Below are 18,349 nucleotides of genomic sequence, written 5' to 3'. Positions count from 1 at the left end.
TCGAAGTGAGCGGGAACAGTCAGGAGTGGAGTTCCATACTTTTACTTTTTTCTGTTAACGGTTCCACTACTTTTTACAACTATAGTCACCATTCAGGAACAGCAGCTTTTTTTAAGCATACCTCTTCGGTTTACCTACTTATAGCGTTTGCAGCTGAACTGAAATCTGACTGTACATTTATAAAGCCTACAAACCATAGCATGGTTGGATACCAGCTGATCTCATCTGAGCCAGGGGAAGATGGAGGAGGTCCTGCTAACACTAAGAAGGATTCTCTCCTCACACTCCATCTCTCCTGGATTTTTGTAAAACTCATCAAGTTGTTATCTCAGGTTAAATGCTAAGACAACCTAGTTTTTAAACGTCCTTGCCATTCTCAAAGGAATACTTTTTTTAACATCAGGTGCTTATGTAGGACTTGCCCATTCATGTCCCTGGACTTGTGTATTGTAATGTAGGAGGATTTGTAACGCGCTATCTAAGACCAAAAGGCATCTAGGCGCAAATAGAGGTGAGGGAACTGAACAGAGAGCAGAGAATTTAGAAAAGATACGTTTTCAAAGCTCTTCGAAATAACAGGTAGTCGTCAGTATCTCAAAGGGATATTGACAAAGAGTTCCACATCTGCAAAGTTGTACTGGTCGCCTGGACTATTGCAATGCACTCCTGGGAGGTACTTCAATGAATCCTATCAGCAGAGTCTGGTTGTCTCAAAACTGATTATTTTCTGGATGTAGATAAAGTGATCATGTACAAACTTACAGCCTGAGAATAACATAAGAGGGGTGTACCCCAAATCGAAGATCCTTGGAAATTTGAAGTACAAGAATTAAAAACACACCAGTCTGTACATACAAATAACACCAGTGACCATACTAGGATATCATCCATCAAGTTTAACATTTATGGATGTTTTGAATTTCACAAATATGAATAATACTAATAGAAAAGTGTACATGTACACGTGTTGAAGGATCAGTTCTGTTACACACCTTATGCATATCAGAGCTTGTCAAGGCACCGTGGAAGTTGATAGTTGAGTGAAATACATGCTGGTCTGACTTTGCAACATTTTCAACATCTGTTTATTTATCCAAGAACATTTATTTTCACAGTAATGCTTCTTTTAAATGTTCACATCAATGGGTCTCATTCCGAGGTTGGTGGTAGTCATGGTGCTATTTGTGCCAGGACTGCCACCAATAACGGGTCCGGCACAGGTCTAGTTCAATGGGGACTTACTGGTGTAGTCCAACCCTGGATGAACCGTTAAGTCCCCATTGAAAATGCCATTCCTCATTCCCATTTGAGCCCCCACAGGGCTCAATGGGAATGGGGAGGGCGCAAATAACGGGCTGGTGTATGTCAAGCCTGTTATTTGCGGCCTGGTCCCTTAACGGGTCCCATCCATAACGCCAGGTCAGACTAGGCGTTAAAGGAGGGACCAGCTAAGGAACCTTGTAGTAGGGCGATAAGTGATTACCAGCACCGGTCTCCTTACCGGTGCCCGGTATCCCTTACCGCCCACCTTGGAATGAGGCCCAATATCTCTTGTGCATTTCATATAGATAACTTTTTATATGAATGTCCTCTATATCTGTTCCACTTTTCAAAAGGTATATTTCTAAAATTCGAGTATATATTCATTAAATAATAATATGTATGTGCGAAATGCGCAGAATAGCACAAAAGGATTGTGTAAACATTCTCAAGACAGTTTGCTACTGAGATCACCAGATCAGTAAATAACTCAGCTGGCAAATTGTATTTCACTGTGCTAGGCAGAATCCTGTGCAGTGCCCTTAGGGACCACTACACACAATTAAGACTACAGGTGGGGATCCAAGTTTTACCTTTGGTACAAGCCTGTACTACTATGTCATAGTGGTAGCAGTGGCAGAGCAGCCAGGCTTATCTCAAGAGTATATGAGCAGTAGCAGAGATTACACAAAGGGACCACAATTACTGTGACTCAAGCAAACACTGACTCAAGGTTTAAGGTAGAAAAATATAAGTACATTTATTTTTAAACCATTCGTTATAAACACAACACTTCTATTAATCTTCAATAAAAACCACACGTTAAATATACTACAGCTAACCAATTCACTTTGTACAGTAAGTCTCAAGGTAAGTACTCTGTGTTGGAATGAACCGGTGTTAGGCACAAAAACACTTTACCGCGGATATGATTGCGATCACTTTTTGACAGTTCGGCAAAAACACACTTAGCACCTGAGATACCCAGAGGGAGTTGGAGGCAAAAATCACAGGCAATATTTTGGTTAGGCAGGCAGAATCAAGAAAACATTCGGAGACAGGAGTTCAAAAGTCAGAGGGCCGCAGCCAGGGACGAAAGACACCAGGGCCAATTGTCGAAGATCACAAGGTCTAACAGTTCACGAATGAACTGAGCCAAAAGTACTTCGATATTGTCAATGTTCGGAAGCAAAAGTTATAAGAAGGAGGGAAGACAAGGGCAAGCCTTGGAAATGAAGAAAAAGGGATTCACCCAGTTTCCTCAACAGAACACAGTACCTTGTTCCAATGGTGCAGCTGGTGCCCTGGCAGTGGTTCCTGTTGGTTTCCCGCAGACCCACGATTCCTGGAGCTTCGTCGTGAAGGAGGACGTCTGAAGGGGGTCGGCACCACACAGGGATGAAGCCGGCAGCAGCGATTAGGAATAAAAGGTGCGCTCCTTAAAAACAGGAAAGGCTCTTCAGGTGGCTATCCGGACCACTACAGCAGTGTGCAGCGATTTCGACCACGGAAGAGGATCCTCTGGCTGTAGAGGATGAGCTGGTTATCCCCACCTAGCTCAAGGGAAGAAGACTCCGGACTGGATCTTCTCTGAGTCATTGAAGAGCAGATAGCTCGGGACTGCAGCAGGGCTTCACAGGGACGGGGTAGTTGCAGCAGCCGTCGTTCTCTCCGCTTCTCTTCGGTTCCTTGTAGTTCCAGTGGTGACTCTCTGACTTCTAGCCCAAGAGACCTGCCTTTTATACAAAAAAAACCCATTCACGCAGCCTGGCTGTCAATCACTCAGCAGGGGGGTTATCCAGCCCGGACAACTACCCTGGCCAAACATGACAAAGTGCGCCTTGGGTTTCCTAGGGGTGACTACGCCCCTCCCTCACATTCAGCCCACCTAGACACCCAGGCGCCTTGAGGAGGGCTTCTGGGCAGTAGCCCGCCAAAAGGCAGTGAACAAAGAAGGCGAACCTAGTTTGCCGCGCAAAGTAAAACAAAAGAAGGACTTTAACAAAAAGAAATGGCGAATAAACCCAACCGGAGCCAAAAGAAAGACGATTTGGTGAAGCGGGTTTATGTTTGAGGCTAATATAATAGCCAAGAACAGTACCACGTTTATCTAATATAATCGCGGTATAAAAGTTAGGGTAGATACCACTGCCACCAGCCAAGTCTAAATGTTAAAAGAGCGAAACAATGCTCTAGGAGGTACAGATAAAAAGGGATACGAGTTAACCCTTTCCAGTACTCCATGGAAGATGGGGTGTACTGGATCTGTGGTAGATTGACTAAGTAAAGTTAATGGTAACTTTACCCTTTTCTGGGGGACAGTAGTCGCCTCAGAAATTGAGTCGAGGGAAGTATCAAAGACAACCCTGTGCCACGGCACTGAAGGTGCTGTGTGACATACACAAAGACGGGGGGTACTGAAGTGGTGTACTTCAGAGTCCACAATCACAAAAACAGATGGAAACACATAGCAAAACACAGGTAAGAGTGGGGGAAAAGCTGTCACTCTTACCAAGTGGAAAAAAATAAACTCCAGAAGTCCAGCAAAGCTGCTGGGGGACTCACTAGGTGAGGGCAATTAGCCATAAATGATAATTCTCCCTAACACACTATCTGAGCATCGAATAGAGCCAGCCCCTCTACTGAGCATTTGATGTTTTTATTCATCTAGGGAGGGTGATCTACAATGTTATCTCTCCCCCCAGTATTATATGATGTTATGTTCTTTGGCATTTGTATAGCGCCTTTTATCATTGTTATGATTCCAAAGCGCTGTGGGGTTGAACGCGCTCGGGGACTGCAGTCCAGGTCGGTAGAGTGAGTAGTGTAGTACAACGAGCTTGGGTGCACTTGATATGTGTCCAGCTTGTGTGCAATAGGTGATGTCACTCAAATCTTAGGAATCAAAGGGTTATAGTCACCTTCGCATCTCATATCAAACCTTACATCTTTGATTATGCACCAATTACAAACAGAAACCACATTTAATCTATAACAGTACACGTCTATAAACTCCATTATTAAATGTGAAATTCCCATGCCCGTCTTGTAGAAAACTACCATTAGCAGGGCAGAGCCCAACATGGCAGGCCCTTGATATTGGCCTTTTGATCTAAGAAAGTGCCTGGAACAATCCCACGAGTAATATCCTCAGTCATATCCTCTATGACCTCCATACCATCCCCCAACCCGAGGTTAAAATTCCCTCCTACAAACACAATGGTCTAAAGTTTGAGATTCCTCCTCGAAGAGCTAAACGCAGCATTCCAAAATAGTTACGAGCCAGCCAATCAGGTTACTTGGATTCCAGGATATAAGCCTGCGTTCCAAGCAACCTGATGGCTGCTACCTTCCTCCCACCCTGCCCTCCGGTCACTTTTCCCTTCCCTCCCCACCCCCCTACCCAACTCACCTTATTCTTTTGTCTGTGGCGGCTGCTCCAGCCTCCCGGGCCGCCATGGAAATGGAGAGGGGCTCCGCAAGGAGCTCCGTCTTCCAGCTCTGCAGTGGCCATTTTAGGAACTTTTTTTGTATGAATCAACAGAACGCTGCAAGTGCATCTCGTTCATTCACACCAAATACATTGCTTTCTGCACCCTGTGTTTCCACATTGGAAATCTGTGGTACTAATAGCAATACCACCTGGCCTGCCGGATTGGGTGGTAACGGCACAGGAGCCTATTGTTAAGGCCTACACGCCTGGGCCATTAACAACCGATCCGACTCCTTCGTTCAACGGGAGGCCACGGGCAGCCCAGAGCCCTTGTTAAAGGCCCTCGCTTCACTCGGGCATTAACTTGGGCTGCCTGGCTGTTACCCACATTCCAGCCCTTGGAACGGGAGCTTAAGGACATTAGCATCCCGGGCTACCAGAGCGGTAACCCGGGGTGCTAAAAAAATATATATTTTCCTACGTTCAATGCGCACACGTGGCGTACTGTTGAATAAAGGGAAATACTTTCCCAGGATGGCCGCACGGAGCCCCTCTTCCCTTTCCATGGCGGCCTGCAGGAGCAGATTGCAAATCGCGGCGGCGGTGGGGAGTGCCGCTGCTGCAGAAATAAGCTAAGTGGGAGATGGGAAGGGAAGAAAATGTATAAAATAATGGGACAGAGGGTGGGGGGAAGAGGGCAGCGGGGGGAGCCGGCCATCAGATGAAATGGAACGCGGGCTTTCACCAGCAGTTCAACCTTGCGTTCCTAGTCACCTGATTGGCTAACTCCCCCGCCAGGGTGCTAAAGTTCATTAGTGCCCGTGGTTGAAAATCTTTTTTGCTTTGGACACCAGGGCCCTCATTCCGAGTTGGGCGGTAGCCATGTTGCTATTAGCACCTTGGCTGCCACCCAAACCGGGTCCGGTACCGGACTGGTTGAATGGGGACTTACAGGGTCATTCCGCCCCTGGAGGACCTGGTAAATCCCCATTCAACCAACCATTCCCCATTCCCATTTGAGCTCCCATAGGGCTCAATGTGAATGAGGAAGGCGCTAATAACGGGCCCGCGAATAGCAGCCACGTTAGTAGAGCCCTGATCCCTTAGCGGGACCCGTAACGGACGTGTGGTCAGACCACACATCCTTTACGGTTCCCGTTAAGGGACCTCGGAATTGGGCGGTAAGGGATTACCGGCAACGGTCTCCTTACCGGTGTCCGGTATCCCTTACAACCCAAATCATAATGACCCCCTAGATTTTTAGTGCATTATTTTATTGTCACAATACGTTTTCAACCAATTCCAACTCTTTTCTCACTAGTTTAGCCTCACAACAGTTTTTCTTTGTGACAATTTCTCTTTTCGCAAATGTCTTTGCACGGCAATTTTTGTTTGCACTAATTTGCACATCAGTTTCTTTGCATGCCAAATTCTATTCACAAACATAATTTCTCTTACTCACCAATTTCTTTGCAGACCAACTTTTCTTCAACACTGTTTCTTTTTGCCCTGTGTTGCAAGCCAGTTTCTTTCCACGCCAACTTCTCTTCGCATTCATTTGTTTGGAGGGCCGTTCCTCTCCACACACAGTTTAACTCGCTTGGACGCACACATTTCTTCATGCGTATATTTTCGCCCTCCGTTTTCTCTGGCCGGTCATTTTTCTTGGCGCCAATTTCAAGAGTGCATTTCAGCTCTCGTGCTTTATAGCCGTGTTGAATTTGAAGCGCAGACTGCAAACAGGAGAGCTTGTGTTTGTGGAGACGTCAGGGCTGCGAGGTATTTGCAGTGATGGACGTTCATACTTGTAAGCTATGAAACCTTAGCGTGTTTGGGTTTCTCTGCCAGAGCTCGCAGGTCACCGGGGTCAGGGCGGTTCCTGCCCAGACACATTTTGCAGCTGCCCTGTGAAATTCAACCATGACTCGTGAGCCCAGTCTTCCCATGGAAAGCACCTCCATTTATTTTTCCCAAATAAAGAGACTTTATTTTTAACAACACGCAGCCAGTCAAGACCGTACCGTTCCATGAGTCAGCGCGGAGAAATGCCAGGGGGCTGCAGGTGGTGGGGAGGGGCGGGGGCAGGGGAGAGATAATCACTGTGCGCACGCTAGACAGTGCTGCAGGAGGATAACGCTGTTCCCGCATGTGTAAGCATTTAGTCAGAGTGAGTATTCAAATTTTAGCTCCCAGGACTTTAAGTGGGCCGGGGCTAGCCGGGGCCAATCCAGGCAGTCTCTAAAAAGGGCACCCACCCCTTCTAGCCCCCGCCAAGCTGACTCCTCGGGCAGCCGTTTAGCCGAAGTGCTGCAGAGTTACTCGGACTGTCTGCAGGTGCCAGCACTTCGGAAGTACTGGCATCTGCAGACAGCCAGTGTAACCTTGGCTTCAGCTAAACGTCTGCCAGATAACTCTGAACTCCCAAATAGTGTCTCCTTTTGTTTCTGAGTAAATAGTCATCATGCAGCCTGAAGCCTTTTAAACGAGGCTTCATGGTGCGTGATGACTCTTTCATTCAAAGAGCCTGTGGTTTTTAACCACACACCGCCTTGAATGAAAGGACTGTCTGCTGCGTGTGAGAGCTGAGGCACACTGGTGTCATACCTTTGGTGCGCCCAGGGCCGAGGGTGCACCAAAGGTAATAATGCCAGTGTGCCCCAGCTCCCCTACTTCCTCCAGCCCCCTACCCACAACTGGCGAGGGGATCTCGGTAGGGGTTGTGGCCTAAGTACCCACATAATAGGCCACGCCTCATGGTAGTCCCCCCTCGATTTAGCATCCCACTTAATTCACTTCTAGCTCCACCCATCCTACGTGGCAAAACCCTCCCGTTTTAGGCCTCATAGGTGGTAGGGGTATAAACTGTGCCAAGGCCCGGCTGAAGATGTTTGGGGGCCCATTTCAACATGATGGTTGGGGGACCCCATGCTAAGAGTGGGAAACAGCATGAGGCACCCGTGGAGTGCATACAATATAATGGAGACAAAGAAATGCAGGTAGGGTTTAATAGCCACCACAAGGTGGCCCTGCCAGCAGGGAAGTGAAACTCTAAATGCCCTCTAAAAATCTTGAACGCCTTCTTTGTCAACAAGCGCTGATGTGGAGGAACCAGTGTTAAAAGGCAACGAGGTGATAACTCCTCTGCATAACCGGAGGGAAGTGACAGCTAGAAGGACTCCAGCAAACCCAGCTTGTAAGGCGAGTGCTGCAAAGCGCACATGTAAATCCCCAGAACAAAATGAATATAGAACGGAATATATTGATGTGTTATTTGGCTGCTGACTGGCACCATGGTATTTAGTTGCTGCGGGCCCCCTCTGAAGCTCGAGGCCCCTTTCAACTGAAAAGGTTGAATGGACTATAGACGTACATCAGTAGAGTGACACTGGCCGCAGAGACGTGCACATCACGGGTTCCAAACCCAGGCACACATCCAGGCATGGCAACCCCAAACCCAGGCCATGGCAATCTGTGCTGCAAGGCATGATGACTTGTGGGTTCAGATACATTTCATGGACTGTCCCAGCAAAAAAACAGGCACAACCAAAAAGCAGGCATAATGCATGAAAGTGAATGTCAATGGCGTCCACACTGCTGCTCTCCTTCCTGGGCATGTGCCCTGTGCAGCCAGCAGAGCTCTACCAGTGTTCAACACATGCATGTGATGGGTGCCAGTGGCCAGATGGTGTTCATAGGTCTCATGCTGCCCACTATGTGTGCCTGATGCCTCATAGACAACATGCTGACCATGAGTTCCCAATACCAGCCACTACTTGCCCTATTCGGGTGCCCTGCGCTGTGGATCTTAATGCAAAGAGATTGTGCAGATCACGAGAAACCTGTTGCACCTCCACAAATGCCTGCTGGCGGCCGAGCTGAAAACAAACCCAGTGAAATAAACGAAAAAGCATACAGGAGTTGAACTAGAAGACCACAAAGTGTGGTTTATAGTGATTTTTTCGAATGGCATATTTTCGAATGCCATCTTCTCGACACAATTTTGCCGAATTGTTTTTTTTCGAATGTTTTTTTTTCATTATTTTTTTAAATGGGGGCTTCCCCCCAAACCCCCTCTTTTTTAACACTTTTTTTAACTTCCAAAACAAAAAAAAAACATAAAATAAAAAAAATTATAAATTCGAAGAAAAAAAATTCGGCTAAATGTTTTCAACAAAATGGTGTTTCGAAAATACGTTTTCGAAAAAATTACCGGATACCCACAAAGTCTACCAGCTGGCATACATAGTTACTTGGTCTCTAGATGAACGCGGTGAGTTGATTTATGTCACAGTTACATTTTCTGCAAATGAGCCCTGTGCGAGTCCATCTACCAAATTTACTGTGTGATTTTCTAGTTCGACTCTTGTATGTTGACATTTTTTGTTTGTCTTTTTTTATTTTAATGGGGGGACCCACACCCCTTCCCTACCACCCATAAACCCACACACATAAAAAAAGAAAAAAGGCGACATAGAAAAGTCGAACCAGAAGACCACAAAGTCAAATGTTTTTACGCAGGATAGCACAGGGGCAACGCGCTGGTCTTGGAAACAAGACCATGCAGAGCAACAGAGGTTCGGATTCCGGATCCGCACTTAGAAACTGAACTCAGGTATTAAGCGCGTTATAGAAAAACAATTCAAATAAAGTATGTTGATTTAGACATTGCTTGGTCTCCAGGCGCTCATGTGGCTTTGTAAGAAAGTGGGTGGGTTTGGTTAATGAGGAAGAGAGGCTGTGCTCATCTGGTGATGCCCACACACAAACAGGTGTGGGATTTCCGGGTGTGCTTTGCTATGTGCACTGGGCTTGTTCTGGTCGCTGGAATGACTGCACAATGTGGACATGCAATATGGATGGCTGGGGGACAACCAACACCACCCTGCTTTATCTCCCTGAGCACCCCGTAGCACTCTGCGCCAGATCTGACCATAAGGTGAGCACTTCATGGTGTGCAGCAAATTCTCCAGAAGTGCACGGACCAGGGTTTGGACATAGAAGGTTCATTCATTTTATAAGAGCAACAGCTGTCTTGGGGTACTGTTCCCAGCCCACGTAGGTGGCCATGCTTGGGGGACAGGCGACTTGAATTCTGCATGAAGCCCACCCATCTTCCTCAATGAGGATTCTGAAGGTCTCACCATTGCAGCTCTGAACCAGAAAACGCCGCTCAGACTCATCCGACACCAGAAGACTATTAAAGGTCCTGTTTTTGTTTCCTTTTTCAACTTTAGAAGTTTTAAAAGGCTCCAGGAGCTTCCATTTCCTTGAATGGACTTTTCTTCGAGATCTTCATCCATGGCACAAGTAGAGTCCAATATCAGAGGTTCAACATCCCTCCATTGCCAGTTCCTACACTCCTTGAATCCATTCACCCGGATATTACCCCACCGGATATGGAGCCCAGATAAAGGGAAGGGTTGGACACATTCTCCATATGTTCATGCAAGCCCATTAGTCTTGGTCTTGGCCTGTTAGGAAGGGCTGTACACATTCTCCATATCTTCATGGGAGCCCATTAGTCTTGGTCTTGACCAGTTAGGAAGGGCTGTACACATTCTCCATATCTTCATGGAAGCCCATTAGTCTTGGTCTTGACCAGTTAGGAAGGGCTGTACACATTCTCCATATCTCCATGGGAGCCCATTAGTCTTGGTCTTGGCCTGTTAGGAAGGGCTGTACACATTCTCCATATCTTCATGGAAGCCCATTAGTCTTGGTCTTGACCTGTTAGGAAGGGCTGGCCACATTCTCCATAGCTTCATGGGAGCCCATTAGTCTTGGTCTTGACCTGTTAGGAAGGGCTGGCCACATTCTCCATATCTTCATGGAAGCCCATTAGTCTTGGTCTTGACCTGTTAGGAAGGGCTGAACACATTCTTCATATCTTCATGGGAGCCCATTAGTCTTGGTCTTGGCCTGTTAGGAAGGGCTGGCCACATTCTCCATATCTTCATGGGAGCCCATTAGTCTTGACGTGGCCTGTTAGGAAGGGCTGGAGACATTCCCCATATCTTCATGGGAGCCCATTAGTCTTGGTCTTGACCTGTTAGGAAGGGCTGGCTACATTCTCAAATTCTTCATGGGAGCCCATTAGTCTTGGTCTTGGCCTGTTAGGAAGGGATGGCCACATTCTCCATATCTTCATGGAAGCCCATTAGTCTTGGTCTTAGCCTGTTAGGAAGGACTGGAGACATTCTCCATATCTTCATGGGAGTTCATTAGTCTTGGTCTTGGCCTGTTAGGAAGGGCTGGAGACATTCTGCATATCTTCATGGGAGCCCATTAGTCTTGGTCTTGACCTGTTAGGAAGGACTGGCCACATTCTCAAATTCTTCATGGGAACCCATTAGTCTTGATCTTGGCCTGTTAGGAAGGGATGGCCACATTATCCATATCTTCATGGGAGCCCATTAGTCTTGGTCTTGACCTGTTAGGAAGGGCTGGCCACATTCTCCATATCTTCATGGAAGCCCATTAGTCTTGGTCTTAGCCTGTTAGGAAGGACTGGAGACATTCTCCATATCTTCATGGGAGCCTATTAGTCTTGGTCTTGACCTGTTAGGAAGGGTTGGCCACATTCTCAAATTCTTCATGGGAGCCCATTAGTCTTGGTCTTAGCCTGTTAGGAAGGGATGGCCACATTCTCCATATCTTCATGGAAACCCATTAGTCTTGGTCTTAGCCTGTTAGGAGGGACTGGAGACATTCTCCATATCTTTATGGAAGCCCATTAGTCTTGGCCTGTTAGGAGATTTATGTTGTGTATGAAACCTGGATTCCAGTGGCCCGTGATCAGATGCCAGTGAGACATCCCAGGCCCACTGTGTCATTGAGGTCCTGGGGGACTTATGGGGAAAAGTGGGGTCAGCATTGTTCTGCTTCTCAGGGGACTTTATTTTCTGCCAACTGTGATGGCAGGGAGCAGGGAGAATTCACCTACCCAACTGATGTCGGGAAACGACGGATCGCATGGCCAGAGCTGGCAACCGTGTCTAAAAAGCACAAGAGTGAACCATCCAAACCATCAAGGGGAAATATATGGTCTGGCAGAAGAAATTGGTTCTAGTCCGGCTGAGTGGAAGTTTGACAATTCAAGTAGAACAAATTGCTATACAGATAAATCCAGGAATCAAGAATAGAGAGGTTGTAACGTAAGGCACGTACCCTCAACTCAGCATGGATAGTGTCCATTAAGAGGCTTAGAATCTGAAACTATGAAGAGTCCAATGTCAAGGTGTGCAATAATATAAAAGAGCTGGATTGGTGTAAAATCGGAATAATATTTGTCCTGATGAAGGCCGAGGAGAGAATGAAAGGACGTTTTACGAAGTCGAGGGCTGATCTGTGTATTCAGGCACAGAAATAGACCTTCCTTGACACCCAATTGTCCCCAGAGGATTATAATAACTGGGACCACAACAGGGTGCCCTGAAAGGGCGATGGAGAGGATAAAAAAGATACCTCTACCTGGAAGCTGCAAAAGAAAACAAACAATAAGCCAAGGTTCTCAGACCTAACATCACCAATTCCAATCTCAATAAGGCTTGCCTCTAAAAGAACTCTTGGGATACCCTGAGCAGGGTGGGTACTCCAAATGTTCAAATCACAACTAGCCAAAGGGACATCCAAGAGAGTCCAAACACAGTCTAAGTTCCTAGCACAGCTCATCCAAGAAACAAATCCAGGGGTAATCCAACAGCAAGCCCGAAAAGCGTTCCTAGTCCAAAATAAGAAACAGATCCAAGGAGAAGAAGCAGGAAGCACGGGCCCGGAATCAGCTCACACCACGAATAGACTTTGAGGAGCACAGCGCGAGGAGACAGAACAACTGAAAATACTATCCAAAGCAGGAAAAGCTTGGACCAGGTCTGCATCAGGTGACTGCTCAGTACGTCACCATGTGCTGCGTGGTGACATCATACATCATCGCCGTGGTCCCCTGCACTGTAGGATATTGAGCGCTGGAGTGCGGAGAAATGAACGGTGTGACTAGCGCCAAGGAAGCCACCACTGGCTTCTGGTGTGGATGCAGCTCCAGCATCCCTGGACCTGCCACGTGACAGGACATGAATATGTGTTCTGATCCTGTTGTATAGTGGCCGAAACACTGGTGTATCGACATTTCTGTTGTTTTGAGAAAGGGTCGAGTTTAGTGATGGACTAGAAGGTCAAGATAGATCATCACAGCTGCACCTGGTTGAAATGCTTGAGGCAACTGAGACCAATCCATTTGAACATCCGAGGAATGTGCAATGGACTGTGATAGTTGGATTGTCAGAGTGCAAGATGTCTCTGATCAGAGGAAAGTGATTAAGTAATGGGCAGTGATTGCAGAAGGCATCATGTGATCAAGTCACTGTGATTCTAACCCCTATCACTGACATTTCTATTCTTCTATGTGTGTTGAATAAAGCAGATCTACTCTGAAGAAACTCGTTGAGTAGCAGGCGTGATGCCCTGAGTATGTGTGAGCAGATTGAAGGGTACTCCCGATAGGAGCACTTTATTTCAGGTGGTAGTGAGGGTGAGCAGACAATTCAAAGCCAAGGTCTCGAAGTTCTGGGGTCTTTGTTATATGACAGACATGCTAAGGGGCTGGGTTGAACTGAAGTAGCGCTGTGGGAAATCAGAGGATGGAAAGGAATCAGGCTTTGGTGAGGAGCATAGTCCTTCATCCCTTCATCCAGGGGCGATGCCAGGATTGTCTAACAAGTGTGACCGGAAGCTAATGGAGTTGGGCCAACCGCAGTGACATTAACATCTGTAAATGCCCGCACAGGGCTGCTGAGAGGGCATTGACACATTTTGGAGGGGCATTGCCCGCTCAGGCCCTACCCTGTCTACGCCTCTGCCTTCATCCCTTAGTCTCAGGCACCGAGCTGTCCTTTGGCTCTTGATGGTGGCTCCTTGGCTTTCTTAGAGGTTGTCAGGGTGTCGTTCTTCTCTCAATGTGGAACCGGCACCCCCTGCCCTGATGCTCCAGGTCATCTGAACGTGGGCTGGGATTCAGTCTTAGCAAAGAGCACAGTGAGCCCTGGGGTTGCCAGGCTTAGCCCTGCCACAGGGTTTCCACCCACTTGGGTCTCAACCATCCCATGAGTTTTATGCATCTTCCCTTCCTTGTGTAGGGTTTCCTTCTCTCCTTCCTCACTTGTCTCACTCCACCTTTTCTCCTCGGCACCTCGCCACGCACTGCTCTTCCCTTCCATCCCTTGATTTTTCTCTTTTAAACTAGCCTTCATATCACCACTGTTACCCCTCTTCTTCTTCTCTCAAAAGGTCATGTAACCACACCCCTACTGTTCTCTTGACCCTCTTCCTTGTGTCTCATAGTTTTCTCCACGTTGTTTTATAAATTCGTTCAACCTCCCGTACCACCTGGTTCTTAGATATTCCTTCTGCCTCCTCCTTTTAGATGTTCCCACCCTCTGTTGCCTCCTCTCTGCTACCCCAAGACTCTACCACCGCCTTCTGACTCTCTACCACCCCCTATATGGTCTTCCTAGACTCTGCCTCTAACCTCTTTGCCGTGCAGCCACACTATCCTGCTTTCCACATCTCCAACTACCTACGCCCACACCTCCCAGGAATGTGTGTCACGTTTTACATCCCAGAGCTGACATTTCATTGCTTGCAAGCTCGGTGATTGGATAACTCCCTAAAGGATTACACCCGCAGCTGCGTTCCCCATGTTGCGACATGGGTACGCTGCCCAAAATGTCAATGTGGGGGAAGCCATCTTGGATTCATGCGTTCAACGTTCCTGGCCTGAGAGGCTTTGCTCAGGCTTCGCTCTTGACTCTGAACGGTGAGTAAATGCGTGCTTCCTTGCGCCCTGCTGCCTCCTGTGTCCTCCAGTGATGCAGGCTCACGGGCAGCTGAGCAGGGAAGCACACTGAGTGAGTCCTCTCAGACCATGGGCCTCATTATGAGTTGGTTGGTAATTTGCGATAAATCTGCGAAGTTACCGCCACACACATTTACCTTTACCACAGGATTACGGATGGTGAAAGGGCACTGTAAATCCCCATCCATGGGGCTTGTGGTGGCCATGGTAATATCACATGTGTATGGTTTTAAAGTGGGGGATTTACCCCCGGCATGATGCTGGAGAGACATCCTCCACTTCAAAGTCAAACTTGGAATTCGACGGTGGGGTAAAAATAGCTACAATTGTGTTAATGTCCAGGAAATTGACCACCATTGAGGCCGAAACATGTCTGGGGATGCTTGTGGTCTCGTGCCGAAGGGATGTGATTTAGCAGGTGGGTCTTGGCTGCCCCTTTTGGGGAAGGACCAAGCCTGATTGGCATATGGTCTTTCCCCTTTTGTAATGGCTTGGCAGGCGAAAGAAGAATGACCTCTAAGGTTTCCCAGAGCGATGCCAGAGGTTAAGATTAATTCCAAACCTTCCAGCCATTGCATCTTCTATTTTGCGGTAATGCAATTGCTGCCACTTTTATTACCACCGCCAAACTCTTATTGAGGCCCCACATTGCTAAATTCCCATTGTCCAGCTTGTGAATACCATTAGCAGCGGTCCCACGGGCAGACCCAACTGAAGAGCCGCTGTGTCTCTCAAAAGCATTCTTCTTCTCAAAGCCAGTCCCCTTTTGTTGTTTCTGAAGGAAGTTTTGCAGGAAGATATGCAAATGGATACTCCTCTTTTGTGAAAGGTACAGTGAACTAAAAACGATGGCTGCAGACTCTCAAAGTGGGAAAAGATGAAAACACACAACAGGTTATCATGCCATGTTCTTTCTAGACACCTGGGGGAGCCCAGACTTGGACCCCTTGCTCACTGTGCTCAGAGAGGCACAGCTCCACCTCACTGAGGAGGCCCAACAAGGCTGAAACACGTGTCTGGGGTTGCTGTTGGTACTCTTGTTCAAAGGAGGTTTGCCTGGCTGGACTGCCCTTGTGGACGGGCCAAAGACTGATATGCAAATGTATATTCCTCCTTTGTGAAAGGTACAGTGAGCCAAAAGGGGTGGCTGCGGACTCTCAAAGTGGGAAAAGACCACAGAACAGGTTATCTTGCCATTTTCTTTCTAGAGAGGGGCGCCTGCAACCTTTTGTGTATTTTGCAGGATCTGTGTTTACTTAATAATTAGTAAATGTTTGAACTTAGGACACTGCAACCCCCCGAGTGTCACATGGGCAGGCAAGGGGGCCCTGTAGCTGGTGGGTTACTTAGGCCACAGGAGCTTGATGTTATATTCTCTCTCTGACTCAAGAGGGGCATAGGATTTCCTGTGCCTCAACCCATATACTAACGGGGCTGGGCCTCCAGTGTGGTTACAGACTCCAAGTATAACTGTGGGCTGCAGTTACCCATAACAAAACTTCTTGAGAGCTGTTTCTTCATCCCTCTCCTTTGTCCCCTTGTCTGAGGGTACTTTAGGAACTCTAGTCTTGAGGACTCCTGGTGGTTTTGACCCTAGTAGACCTATGCCATTAGGTCATCAGATGTCTAGTTCAAACAGAGGCTGGTGACGGATTGGGTAACCTGGAGTATCCCACAAGTACCTCTTCCAGAGGACTGTATCATGGAACGAATGGTGGCACCCTGTTCCCAGTGACACCCCAGTCCCACCACCTAGCCTCTGGCATCACCCAGCCTCTTTGAAAGCCCCCTTTTGATGAGGTTTTATATACAAGGACTTTCATCTGCTTTCATAGCGTCCAAACCTTCTTCCCATTAGACAAGCGGGCCCTGGTAGTTATCTCCAAATTGTTTGGTAGAGTGTCCCTTTGTTCCAAAATAGTTGACTTTCCTGGATGAGCCTTTTCCATCCGCCCTGGGAATTCTGGCAAATGAGTCTCTAGGTGGATTCCTTTCTTCGGCATGTCCAGCCACCACAGCCACCCCATCAGTCACCGGATCTTGTTCTCAGGATTTCACGTAAACCTCTTGGTCTCCATGGCTCCGTCATCAGTACCATCCTTCCATACAGCAGTTGCTCATGGTTATCTGGGGAAAACCAGATCTTCCTGGATTTTTTTTCTGGATCCTGAAAAAAGCGTGTCTGGCTTTCTTCTCTGTTTACAAGCAGTAAGGTGGGCAGTATCATGAGGGCAGAATCTCCTCACTTATCAGAGTGAGCAGAGAAGGAGCGGGAAAGTAAAATAGAGAGCCATGGTAGTTGTCAAGCTTTCTGTATTTTCCCCGTCGGCAAACTGCTGAGCGAGGCAGTATCATCTGCGCACGCGTGAACGCTGCACCTTTTCTATTGGAAGTCGCTGTGATGCCGGTAGGAGCTCCGCTCCATTAACCGTCTCCTTGCTGGGACATGACATCTCCACCTTTCAGGCAAACAAAAGACGATCACTCACAGTTCAGCCTTCACATCTCCTCGATCAGACGCTTAGGACGTCAACTACCTCTTGTTGGTCTCGCCGATCACTCTCTGGGTGCTTCTCTAGCTTCCTCTGTTGGATTTTCCTCCTGGGGAAGGGGTACATTTGACTCCACCTCACTGTCTTGCTCTTTTTCCTTATATATCTTGAAGTGAGAACTGTTTCTGGTCATTACTCGGCATGGAGACCGGGCAGTTACCATCGATCCCTTTACACGAGTCACGATAAAGTGAGTGAGATCAAATCGGCAGTCGGATTTCTTTTTTAACTTTGACCTACAAGATCCGTATCTCCCCTCTGTATATCAGAACTCTTAGCATGTCTTCAGGTGTCAGCATAATCCTTCATGTCCTTCTTCTTGGAAGCATCTGCCGCTCAAAGTGCTTCCACTTCCTGACGGCTGGTAATTGTTTTGTGGGGTCGTCTCGTTTTTATTCTCCTTCCAAAGAGTATTTCCGAGAGACATCTTCCTGTAGTCACGTGTGGAGAGTTTTCTGTAGTCTCAAAGCATATTGCACACCACCTGAGGCCATAGTGGGGTGATCTTCCTGTGTTGTATGCCAATGTACTGCATAAAACAAGCACATTCTATGCTGGTGAAAGCAGGCTATTATCCGATTTTAAAACCTCCAGAATGCCCCATTTGGAGAAAATGTTGTCTAGGTCAAGTATGAATGTGCTAGATTATGTGGAAGATATGAGTTGGACGAGGGGAAATCGGGAGTATTCATCCATTATGACCATTCAATATTTGCTGTCTCCGAATGGACCAAAGATTCAATGGCAAGGTCCATCCACCAAAGTTCTGGCATCTCAGCATTCAAGGAGGTTCTGGATTGTTAGCTTTTGATGTGCTTTGACACAAATGACCGCGCTACCATAGCGTCAAACCCTGGCAACCACATGGTATTCCTGATCTGGTGTTTCGTGGCCACCACACCTCGCAACCCTTCATGTGCTCGATCCACGAAGGACTGGTGCAGTTTCGCAGGGATGACTATCTGGTTACCGCGCATGACAAGGCCATCTGCTTAAATATTTCATCTGACGAGGGGATGCCAAAACTTAATCTCTTATATTTTAAGAGTCCAGTGTGTGTTTGGCAAAAGTGGTAACATATTTCAATTGCTTGTCTATCTTGATCTGATGGTAACCCTTATTTAGATCGAGCTTCAAAAACATCCGGGCCCTGTTTATTAAACTGATCATATGATTTTCTCTGCCGCACTTAGTACGTTTGTGTCCAAAAGCAGGACAACTCAAGCCTTCTTCATGAGCGAATGTGAGGCCGCA

At 47.3% G+C, this 18,349-nt stretch overlaps 1 protein-coding gene and 1 long non-coding RNA gene across 3 annotated transcripts in view; one reads left to right on the top strand and one right to left on the bottom strand.

Moving 5' to 3' along the window:
- Nucleotides 1–6,559, bottom strand: part of SPAG8 (sperm associated antigen 8) — a 419,928-nt gene extending 413,369 nt beyond the window's left edge. The window contains exon 1 of the mRNA XM_069626773.1: nt 6,156–6,559. Coding sequence (XP_069482874.1) covers nt 6,156–6,251 — 96 coding nt within the window. The 5' untranslated portion in view covers nt 6,252–6,559. The remainder of the gene's footprint in view (nt 1–6,155) is intronic.
- Nucleotides 1–18,349, top strand: part of LOC138511230 (uncharacterized) — a 294,238-nt gene that overhangs the window by 77,331 nt on the left and 198,558 nt on the right. The gene's annotated exons all lie outside the window — the stretch shown is intronic.

The sequence above is a fragment of the Ambystoma mexicanum genome, chromosome 6p, assembly GCF_040938575.1.
Source record: "Ambystoma mexicanum isolate Mex_15411 chromosome 6p, UKY_AmexF1_1, whole genome shotgun sequence".
Classification (NCBI taxonomy): domain Eukaryota; kingdom Metazoa; phylum Chordata; class Amphibia; order Caudata; family Ambystomatidae; genus Ambystoma; species Ambystoma mexicanum.
The sequence above is the reverse complement of the archived record's forward strand: the minus strand, read 5'-3'. Positions and strand labels throughout refer to the sequence as shown.